The sequence below is a fragment of the Spermophilus citellus genome, assembly GCF_964194105.1.
Source record: "Spermophilus citellus genome assembly, chromosome: 1".
Lineage (NCBI taxonomy): Eukaryota > Metazoa > Chordata > Mammalia > Rodentia > Sciuridae > Spermophilus > Spermophilus citellus.
In genome coordinates this window covers 177,879,337-177,891,563 of record NC_138182.1, presented here as the reverse complement: position 1 = coordinate 177,891,563, position 12,227 = coordinate 177,879,337, and the positions used below count along the sequence as shown (strand labels likewise).

At 35.2% G+C, this 12,227-nt stretch overlaps 1 protein-coding gene across 1 annotated transcript in view; it reads left to right on the top strand.

Moving 5' to 3' along the window:
• FBN2 (fibrillin 2) overlaps positions 1-12,227 on the top strand; it is a 214,492-nt gene that overhangs the window by 168,042 nt on the left and 34,223 nt on the right. The window contains exons 36-46 of the mRNA XM_081281769.1: positions 394-516; positions 2,669-2,830; positions 3,529-3,597; positions 4,039-4,164; positions 6,109-6,234; positions 6,810-6,962; positions 8,096-8,164; positions 8,679-8,804; positions 8,992-9,117; positions 9,723-9,848; positions 11,547-11,663. Coding sequence (XP_081137895.1) covers positions 394-516; positions 2,669-2,830; positions 3,529-3,597; positions 4,039-4,164; positions 6,109-6,234; positions 6,810-6,962; positions 8,096-8,164; positions 8,679-8,804; positions 8,992-9,117; positions 9,723-9,848; positions 11,547-11,663 — 1,323 coding nt within the window. The remainder of the gene's footprint in view (positions 1-393; positions 517-2,668; positions 2,831-3,528; positions 3,598-4,038; positions 4,165-6,108; positions 6,235-6,809; positions 6,963-8,095; positions 8,165-8,678; positions 8,805-8,991; positions 9,118-9,722; positions 9,849-11,546; positions 11,664-12,227) is intronic.

Genomic DNA, 12,227 nt, shown 5'->3' with positions numbered 1-12,227 from the left:
TGGAATTAGTCATTTTTAAAGAAACAAATATCTAACATGAAGGTGGTAAAATATATCTGTATAGATGTAAGTGAATGTGTATGTTAATATATACATATATACAATTTTAGTTAGGCAAATAGTGGCATAATTTTTTTTCTTCCTCAGAATTGCAATACTTTATTACTATTTAATTATTAAGGATGTTAAATGGTATCATAAATACCAAGGGCCTTATACCATTTTTGGTATACAAAGGGATTTAAGATTTTTTTATTTCATTGTGCTGAGGAGTCCTTCCTAATCTTTAATCCACATATTTAAAAAAAAATCCACCAGATTCTTAGGAACAACAATATACATGAAGAAAGTAATGCTATTAATTAACATGGGCATTTTAAAATATGTTTTTAGATATTGATGAATGTGCAGATCCCATAAATTGTGTCAATGGTCTGTGTGTCAACACACCTGGTCGCTATGAGTGTAACTGTCCACCTGATTTTCAACTAAACCCCACTGGTGTGGGTTGTGTTGGTAAGTAAAAGCTTTAGAAATGAAATGAGCAAATAGAATTACATAGAGGGAAATATCTAAATTCTCTTGGCTAGGAACTGTGATGCATATTTGTTACAATTAATTTAAAAACAAAATAATCCCTCCCCTTTAAAATCTCCACTTTATTCCATGTTTTTGAATGACAGCTGATTAACAACTAGCTACATTCAGAAGACCATTTTGGGCACAGTATCTTCAAAACCAAGAAAATGTGCAATGGAAATTTAAGTTATTATTAAAATTCTTATTAAAATTATTGATAAAGTTGTGTTGCTATACCTTTTCCATTATGTAAATTATTTTTCAAATTACTTTAAACATTTTTAAAGAATCCATTAGATGCATATGATAAATGATGAATATTTTTACTGAAAGGCTAAGTATAAGCAAACTATGTGCCAGCTGTTCCTCTCCAGGTTTTATGTCAAAGATATTAACTCTCAAACCTATACTCAGACATTCATAAGACATTCATTGAAGTATTATTTGCAGAGACTAAGATTTAGGTACTGTTTTTGGAAAGTACATGGATTTAAAAAAGAAAAAGGCAGTTGTATGCCATGAAGTCCACAGACTAAATATTCACAAAGCAAGCATGATGGGGAAAATTTATAAAAATGAGATGAAAATAGAGGAAGGGGTGGGGGGAGGCATTGGGGAATTAAATGATCCAAATTATGTTATAGATATATGAATATATAAATATATTAATGTTACAGTGAATCCCACTATTATGTGTAATTATAATGTCCCATTAAAATTAAACAAAAAACTAAATGAAATATATGATAAAAATAACCTTATATAAATTTTAAATTATATTTATTTTGCAAAAATACATGTAAAAACTACCAACATTAAATACATGTGGATGATTGAGTGATAGAAGCAGAAATGGAGAATAGGGATAAAAGAGAGAGGAAGGGAGAGAAGAAAGGATGAATAACTTCAAACCTAGTAGGAGAGGGACCAACTTGCCTTTCTGTATCCAAGATTCAGCACCAAAAGCAAAATGAGAAAAGGAGAAATAAGTAAAACAATAAGAAAAGTGGCCCAAATAATTCTAAAGTGCAGCCAGACATGAAAATTACTTTATAGACTGGTAAGAACTTTGTGCTTTACTCTGATTGAGAAGAGAAGCTATTGAAGGTGATTTACAGTAGTGTTTCTGAGAGTTCAGTCTAGCTACAGAGGGAAAGATAGGGTTAAGGATGAAAATTGGCAGATGAGTTAGGAAACCATTGCAGTAATCCAGGGAAGAGACTGGAATTCAGTGGTAGAGACAGTGTGATTAGTCGGATTCCAGATATATTTTGAAGGTATTACCAGACTGAATAAGGATTGAGAGAGGAAGTCAAAGGTGACATCATAGTTATTGAAAATGCATAGCACATTTTCTATGTGGAGTATGAATATCAAAGAGTTTTATTTTTAGACATGTTAACTATGAAATAAACAATAGACATTTAAGAGGAGAAATCAAGCAGTTTGCAGAAGGGCCAGGGGAAAGAAAAGAGATAGAATTCTAAATTTGAGACTTCTCAGCACAAAAGTAGTGTTTAGAGCCATAGAATCAAAATGGTAACAAATTGAGACCAGTCTGAGATTCATTAATCCTTTGCATAGAGAAGTCTAAATTTTTAACAGACTGACCTTCTAAAAACCTGCAAGGTTTGTTATGAAGATTGATACTAAATCACGAGAGAATGGAGATAAGGAGGAAAGGAACAAGATGGGGTTATCAATATTTCCTTGATATGATAACATAACCTTAGATTAACTTATCCTGGTGTTTTTCTATTATTCATAAATCCCTGATACAGATTGATTGTACTAGAATTTTCTTGCATTCACATTATTGAAATGCCCAGAATGTCCCAAATGAGAAATATCTTTTTTAATTCCATAAGTATCTGAGAATATGATGCACATAAGTTTCTAAACACTGGAGAGTCTGTCACAATTTGCTATGTATGATTCAATCTTGAAAAGGTTCAAGGCAAGAGATTGTTTTGTGCCAAACATTAAAACAAACCTTTTATTATTATTGTACAGAATTTGAATTTCATCCTTGGAGTGTCTTTTGCTAACCCTAGCAAGGGCAATTTTAAGCTCTTTTGTTGCTCTACAGACAACCGTGTGGGCAACTGCTACCTGAAGTTTGGTCCTCGAGGAGACGGGAGTCTGTCCTGCAACACGGAGATTGGGGTGGGTGTCAGCCGCTCCTCCTGCTGCTGCTCTTTGGGAAAGGCCTGGGGAAACCCCTGTGAGACATGCCCACCTGTCAATAGCAGTAAGTACAGGGCTGGAGAAGAGGGGACCAAACAACCCACTTTATTCTTGGGCTGGGGGGCTGTGGAAGTAGTGAGGAGAAAAAAAAATGGATTTGTACTAATTAGATTATGCTGAAACTAGCCAAGAGTGTTTTATATAAAAGAAATTTTAATTCCTCTCTTTCTGCTATTTTTTCATGATATGTTTTTTAAAAAGAAAAACGGTTTTAACCATAGTCCAATATGAATGGTAATAATATCAATTCTCCATAGTATCACAGATGAAGGCCATTCCCGGTTCTTCTCAGAGGTGATTAGTTCAGGTTCATAGGTGGGTCGTATTTTCTAAGTCAGTCATAGAATACCTTAAATTGAAACATATGTTCTGATAGGCAAATGAACTCAAATTTTTGTACTGAAGAGTCTTGGTTTTACCTACTAGCCAACTCTACCTATAGAGTTGTGATATAAATTGTCTGCAAAGGAATTTTTTTCTTCAAAAACAAATGCTTTTGTTATTCTACTGTATCTAACACTTATGAAGTAGTGATCTTTGTTCATGTAAAATATAATTTTAAATGTATTTGATAGAACACTAAGGGTGGACACCCACCCCCCTTAAAGTATGTCTTGAGCCCAGCAGTTGCTGAATGCTTGCTTGCTCATTGTCTCAGCCACTTGGACACAGGTATCAAATCTGTTTTCTGTTATTTTCTAGCTGAATATTACACCCTGTGTCCCGGAGGTGAAGGCTTTAGACCTAACCCCATCACAATCATCTTGGAAGGTAAGTTCATGGGTAGATTCAAATAAGCTGCAGAGTTTACTTTAGAGAAAAACTGGTACAAGAATTTGTGAGGAGCAAACACGACAAGATTAATTAGAAAAATTACAGATGGGCATTCAGTTACAAGAATGTTAAATAACTACTTTTCTCAATAAGTAATAATCCACTGCAGGGATATGATGTCTGATTGTTCTGCATAGAAACTACCATTGTCCTCCAGCTTGAACCATTCCCCACTTGGTTGTATCAGTCTTCACAGAATGGCAAAGTTCTCCCACAAAGCCCAGAAAATCCATGGTCAAAATAAAACCCCCACTTAAGTGCTCATTTGGATGCAAGCAAGTCTGTGGGTCTAACAAAATTACACGTGGAAAGCCCTGACATTAACACTGGTCTTTCGCCATGGCATTGTTGCTAGTGAACTGTCGCTCTTTTTTGTAGACATTGATGAATGCCAGGAGTTACCAGGCCTCTGCCAGGGTGGAAACTGCATCAACACTTTTGGGAGCTTCCAGTGCGAGTGTCCACAAGGCTACTATCTGAGTGAGGAAACCCGCATCTGTGAAGGTGAGGTGAAGGGACACCTGTTTACAACAAAACCACTGCTCAGGATGAGGGCTAATCCCCAAATTCTACCAGAGGATCTGTCAAGACTGGTTCATAGCGTTTTCTTTTCATATCAATGTTGCTAAGTTGTATGATGACAGATAATTTTAATCTATAGCTCATTTGCTATAACTTACTATGATTTTTCTGAGTAAGAGGACCATTTAAATATAAATTGGGATGCTGGGGTTGTGGCTCAGTGGCAGAGATCTTGCCTCGAACATGTGAGGCCCTGGGTTTGATCTTCAGCACCACATAAAAATAAATAAACAATAAAGATATTGTGTTCATCTATACATTTTTTAAAATATATTTTAAATAAAATGGGAAAATAGAGTATGAAAACATACAGTATTAAATACAAAGTTAATGAAAATATTAATAATGTATTCTATATAAGAAAAATAGGTCAGCATAAATGTAATGCGACTATTAAGTTAATATTTTCAGTTTTATTCTTGGTTTGTTTGTTGTTGTTGTTGTTGTTGTTGTTGTTTGCACCTGGGATTGAACCCAGGAACATTCTAGCACTGAGCCACACCCCCAACCCTTTTTATTTTTCATTTTGAGACAAGGTCTTGCTAAATTACTGGGGCATGGAACTTGTGATCCTCCTGCCTCAGCTTCCCAGGCCTCTGAGATTACAAGCATGGTCCCTTGCACCTGGCTATTCAGTCATTTTTAAACGTTGGATATGATGCAAAGAAGTTCAGAGGTTATGTGGACCCCTTCTTGCTTCTGTTCCCTCACATGGCATTATAATTAACCTTTTTAGATACCTTTATTATTACTAGACTGGATTTTCTTTAACCAAAGTCCACACTTTATTTATATTTATCACTACAGTAGAATCTCAGTATTTATTTGTTGAATGAATGATGCTTCTAAAAATGAACATTAAACATGTAACATAATTCTTTTGGTTATAGCCTTTCTTTTGAAACATGTTAGGTAAATGATCTGGAAGAAATGTGATTTAATAAGAAAAAATTTTCAGCTACTCTGCTTCTAGAATCTCTCAATAGATGTTGATTTAAAAGGAGCTATAAAGTTTCTCATAACCTGCATTTAATTGAAAGTTGAAATAAAAAGCAGGCTTTAAAGAAATTATATTTGGAGAGTGTGAATTTCAATTAAAAAATATATAGGTACCAAGTAAATTAATTTTTGCCACCTTAGAGTAATTTATAAGATTTATATTTCTGTTTTAATATTAGGGAGTTTTTTTTATTTTGAAGGAAGATATACCTGTGTCATCTAAATGCGTATCTTGAATATTTTCTTTATTTCTAACTTTTGTATAAATATGGAATTAGGGAATCATCTATGCTTCTGTTCAGTAATCTAAATAACATGATTTTATGAAAAGTATATTTATGGGCTGGGGATGTGGCTCAAGTGGTAGCGCGCTCTCCTGGCATGCGTGCGGCCCGGGTTCGATCCTCAGCACCACATACAAACAAAGTTGTTGTGTCCGCCGAGAACTAAAAAATAAATATTAAAAATTCTCTCTCTCTCTCTCTCTCTCTCTCTCTCTCTCTCTCTCTCTCTCTCTCTCTCTCTCCCTCTCTCACTCTCTCTTAAAAAAAAAAAAAAAAAAAGAAAAAGAAAAGTATATTTATTAGCCAGGTACTATGATGCACACCCATAATCCCAGCAATTTGGGAGGCTAAGGCTGGAGAGTCACAAATTTGAGGCCAACTTAAGCAGCTTAATGAGACCCTCAGCAACTTAGTGAGAACCTGTCTCTACATTAAAAAAAAAAAAAGTATGAAAAAACTATATTTACAGCTCAGTGGTATAAAGCACCTGGGTTCAATCCTCAGTAAAGAAAAAATAATTTTATGTATAATTTATATATATATATATGTCTTTACTGATTTGTGGATATTTTGACTGTTCAAGATATTGATGAGTGTTTTGCACATCCCGGTGTGTGTGGGCCTGGAACCTGCTACAATACCCTGGGAAATTACACCTGCATTTGCCCACCTGAGTACATGCAGGTCAATGGAGGCCACAATTGCATGGGTAAGTACAGGCTGCTGAGATTAATTAATTAAGCCACAGTTGTTGACTACACACGTAAGGCACTTCTCTCTCAGAATTACTGTTCAGAATGTTTAGAAATTAAATTTTCATGAATACTGAAGTATTTAAGAATCTCATAGACTACTTTGCCTTTTGGCTATATAGTTACATTTTTAAAAAATCTAAAATAAAAATTTTCATCAAGTTTTGCAGCTATGTATTCTAAAATGATTGTAATTCTCCATTTATATAAACAATACTGTTATAAAAATAAAAGAACATGCAAAATTTAATACTTAACTCTTTTAAAATTAAGTAAATGTGTTTGAGCAGAGATACAGATATATATTTACATTGTATCCCAAGAAAATTAAAAATGAAATCCCTTATCTAAAAAAGGGAGATGTTACTATAAAAATGACTTACTAATTTAAAAGGTTATTTTAGGATACCTAAAATGATACAAAGAAAATTTGTTTTCAGTTGGGTTAATCAAGAAAGCATGATGTTGCAGGTGTGAGGACTTCATGAAGTGCTAGCTGATATGAATAGCTAGTTTACTTTTCTCTGTGTAGACATGAGAAAAAGCTTTTGCTACCGAAGCTACAATGGAACCACTTGTGAAAATGAGTTGCCTTTTAATGTGACAAAGAGGATGTGCTGCTGCACATACAATGTTGGCAAAGCCTGGAACAAACCTTGTGAACCTTGCCCAACACCAGGAACAGGTAAGCATGCAGCCCACACTTGTACTGAAGGCTGAGTTAGTGATGCACACATAGGTGTAACACTTCACTAAAAATCAGCATGTACTATAACCAGAGGAGCTCAGTTCTGACAATATCCAGGAGCATCATCTGGGCTTAGCTTCCCAAGTGGCCCTCTTTGGAAGTCAAAACACTAATTTCTTCCACTTACTATGCGACCTTGTAGAAAATTTATCCTTTCTGAAACTAATTCCTCATATGTAAAATAAAGATCACTAATAAATAGTGACAGGGAATAATTCATATGGTTGTAATAATGATTAATGAGACAATGTATATAAATTCTAATTTTCATATTGCCAGGCAATTGGAAATCATTAAATTGAGAATCTGGATGCTCAGTGTGTATTGGTGGTGTATATACCAAAGATGTATATACAAAACCCTTGCCTTAATAAAAAGTGTACATTACAAGTTTTAGCTAGTGCTCTTTTCAAGAATTTAATCACTTGTGTAACAGTGGGCATCAGAAGCATTTTGCTTCATAAAAATTAATACTCTTTTAAGTTTCCATTGGTTTGATGAATTATATATAGGAAAAGCTGTCACAGTCTCTGTTCTATTTCATAATGAATCATTCTTTACTCCTCAACATTACAACAAATAGATGCTTTTGATTTTTAAAAAAAGACAAAATTCACATCTCATTCATTATTGGTTGTTAACCTGTTTCTCCACTACAAAACCATTTTTCCTACCTGTGTCCTTGTGTGATCATAATCCTTTCTTAAATTCATGCTGTAATCTGTTTTTCCAATTTATGTGTATTGGATAATTTTTAAAGTTCTGTATATCATAAGAAAATAAATTTAAATGCCCTAAGAAGATGTTTTGAATCTCATAAGGATATACTTACCATCTAATATTAGAGCAGTAAAAAGTTACTTGATAGAAATAACAATAATGGTAGAGAATACCTAGATCTACTATTTGCAGAAGTACTCAGTCACCAAATAAATATAATTGAAATTAAAATGTCTGGTTGTGAATAATATAAAATATATTTGTAAAAGTAATACTATTAAATAAAATGTTAATTTGAATGAATGAGCTTCAGAATGTTAAGAGTACATCGTTTTATTTATATTTTAAAGCTGATTTTAAGACCATCTGTGGAAATATTCCTGGATTCACCTTTGACATTCACACAGGAAAAGCTGTTGGTGAGTTTTTCCAGATTATGTTTATATATATATATATAATATATATATATATATACTCTATTAAAATATACTCAGTTTTTTTAAGGGTACTACAAAATACAATAATCTGAATTCCAGAGAGGAAAAAACATGCTTACTGACTAACCAAGTGTTAATAGTGGTATTATTTCATCAGCAGAGTCTGGTGATTGAGTTCTGATAGTTCTTTAATAGTTATACAGTAGTGGCAGTTAGGGTGACCTGATACACAATTTGAAGAGGGGGCTTGATTCCCCAGGAAGTTGTGTATTTTATCAGTCACTTACATTTTTCCATTGCTATTTAGAGGAATTCATCCATTTTATGGTTTGTGTGTTTTCATAAACCACAAAGCCATTTCTGCTATTATGGACATTTGATGTTTATGACACTGAATGTGCATTCTCATTCCAGGTATGCATAGCATTATTTGAGGATATATGGCAAATACATTAAGCAGAATCACATATACCTTACCAAATCTGTTCAATTTCAGACATTGATGAATGTAAAGAGATTCCAGGCATTTGTGCAAATGGTGTGTGCATTAACCAGATTGGCAGTTTCCGCTGTGAATGCCCTACGGGATTCAGTTACAATGACCTGCTCTTGGTCTGTGAAGGTAATTCTGAATAATATATGTCCTTAACCAAAAAGAGTTTGGTGTACATAAATGGCATGTAAACTGTAGTCTGATTTTCATTATTTCTTCTGAAGACCTTTAAGACTTGATCATCAAAGTGGTGGCATGCCTGTTACCCTAAGGCAATGATGAGTGCCTCTTTACCTTGGAACTGTTGCTCTTTCAGACATTGATGAGTGCAGTAATGGCGACAACCTCTGCCAGAGAAATGCAGACTGCATCAACAGTCCTGGCAGCTACCGCTGCGAATGCGCTGCAGGCTTCAAACTCTCACCCAATGGGGCCTGTGTAGGTAAGAAAGAGGCCCACAAGCACCACACACAAGAGCTTTTGCATTTCCTACACTAAAAGGGAGTACAAAGCTGGGCTCAGTGGTGCACGCTGGGAATCCCAGTGGCTTGGGAGACTGAGGGAAGGATCAGAAGTTCAAGGCCAGCCTGGGCAATTTAGCAATGTAGCTCAGTAGTAGAGCGCTCCTGGTTTAATTCCCAGTACTACAAAAAGGAAAAGAGGGGAGGGTAGTCCAAACTTTTCTAACAAAATATAACTTCAAGAATAATTTTGAAAAGATTTTCTAACTTAGTCTGTTTATTTACAGAGAACCTATTTCACCATATATTTTAGATGATTTTATTAAGAAAAGATGTCCCTTTAATAGATTTCCGTGGGATAAAATAGTATCCTTGATACCAATCAACCTAAAAAATTTCATGATTAAAAAAGAGGCTTGGATACTTTGAAAGCCCTGCTTATTTTGATTCAGCTATTGTTATGGTTCATTTTCAGCCTGTCTGTAATAATTAATAGCAGGCTAGAAAAAATGCATCTGTGAAAAATGAAGGAATCTTAATAAAAATCAGATATGTGTAATATATGGGGGTTTTTTGTTTGTTATAGATCGCAACGAATGTTTAGAAATTCCTAACGTTTGCAGTCATGGCCTGTGTGTTGATTTGCAAGGAAGTTACCAGTGCATCTGCCACAATGGCTTTAAGGCTTCTCAAGACCAGACCATGTGCATGGGTAAGAACATTTAGTTCCAGGGAGCAAAGTGAGGCTGAGACTCCAAGATAGATTACAGTTGTCATGTGCCATCAGTGACTACCACGTCGCTGCCATGTTAAACAGTTTAAGCCTTTTTTTATTCAGAGCACAGTTTGCAGGCAGGGACATAACACAGTATTCCTTGGTTCAGTGATTCTCAACTTTTTCTCCTCTGAAGACATGTGGCCGGACACGCACTCTGAGATGCTGGAGATTGTGTAAAGTTCACAGTACAGGCTCCTTTTTACCCCACTGGATTCCCCCTCAAAAGAGAGTTTAGGAATGCCAGGGAGTAGTAAGAGTGACAGTATTAAATGGTTATAGGGCACAACATTACACACTCCTTTTGCACAAATTATTGAATAATTCAGAATTTATCTGCATCATGTGTATTTTATCACTTAAAATAGTTGTAGAAGCAAATATAACCAAACTCTTTGAAAATTCCCAGTAGCTAATATAATGGTTAGTTAAGTGATAATAGTGTTCAGTTAAGCACTTGCTGAGCTGATGATTAATAAGCTTTCAAAGGCAGATGGGCTGGTTGCCTTGAGGCTGGGACTGAGCGTAACTCCTTAAATCTGATGTCAGCGATTGGCTCTGCCTCTGCCAGAGCACGCTGTCTGTGCTTTGCCCTTGAAGGAGGAAAATTAAATTTAAAACTTGGCTATTTATAATTAGCATGTTCTCAGTGTGGAAAAACCGAGGGTTATGCAGCTACTCTTTTGGTATTCAAGATACTATCTAGGTGCATATTAAAATCAGGTTTTGGTATTCCTGAATTCATTTCCTTCATGGTATATCCATGCAACAAGGAACACCTGGAGAACTTCTCAGCTCATCCATTGCCTCCTAAGACCCCCCCACACTACTCCCACCCCCACTAGCCACCCCCAACCTCTGCCACTCTGACAGGGAAAATTGTACAAAGGAGAACAGGCTCTGATTCTATTTGCATGGAATTTTTTGTACTTCCTATATGCCCAGAGAGTATGATTTGCCTAAAAATATATGAGATTTATGATTTGGAAATCCACAAGAGGGACATCTGCCCCGACTCTTAGCAGTTCTTCCGTGATTAAACTCCATCAGTCCCCCCAGTCAGAGCTTCCTTCCTAAAGAGCAGTGCCCTGTTTTTTGCATGGTACAGTTTCAGCAGCCTGGAATTCACAGTCCCAGGAGTACACTCTCTTTTATGACGGATGGCCTGAGTATTTTGACTTCAGTCTTTCGGAAGGTTAATGATAATGAATTCTAAATAAACTCCAAATTGGAGTTTGAAGTTTAACGTTAATAAAAACTAAAGTTTATCTTTGTTTTCTCAAATTAAGGTCTATCTATAAACTTTTGAACAAGTGTTTGTCATGTTTAATAGAACAAATTATTTTATTATTTCAAAAGGTCAGTTTACTTGTAATTGATAAGCAGACCTATTTATTTAAAGAATCTCTGCTAATGGGATGCTTGATTAGGCTGGATCTGAGTGCTGTATGTGCCTATACATCATTAAAGTGTTATTTTTTTAATATAATTTTGTGATTTTGACTTTTTTCTACCTCTTATTTTTCTCAAATCAATATGGATCCCTAGTACTATACTGAGAAAATCTGCACAAAGTGAATACTCTTTTTTCCCTAATTAAAAGTTGAATTCCTTTAAGCCAGTGTTTCTTGGCAGATGTCGATGAGTGTGAGCGGCACCCCTGTGGAAACGGAACTTGCAAAAACACCGTGGGATCCTATAACTGTCTGTGCTACCCAGGCTTCGAACTCACTCACAATAATGACTGCCTAGGTGAGTCCATTGGCCAGTCTGTTATTGCTTCTGCTTCATTTCTACCGACTACACTGAAACAAATAATAAAACTATTCAGTTATAAAAATGGAAAACTTGTCAAAAGATATGTAATAACATTGACCAATTTCTCATTAACTAAAATCATTTTTTTGGCCTAAATAATCATGAGACAATATACTGTTTTTAACACTTTTTGTCAGTTGACTAATCAGGAGAAAAAGGCATTCAGATGGTGGTAAACATTTTGGAACTGATTTAGGGTTTAGATTGCTTTTACCTCTTAAAAGAGGTTGAAAATAGACATTTTTTTTTTTATTTCAATGCTACTACAAGTATTTTATACAGGTCTACTCTTGATTTGCATTCAAACGTCAGCAGCCTCCTACTTACAATACATGTACTGTGTTTAAATTTCCTTTTCCCTCAACTTTTGAAGACTGGATACCTTTCCCCAGGAAAGTAGTGCATGGTGACTAGGTTTCCAGATCAACCCTCAGAAACCTCTCCTATACATAGTATATAGGTGTATAGCCTTTGGTGCACACTAACATAACAAATGTG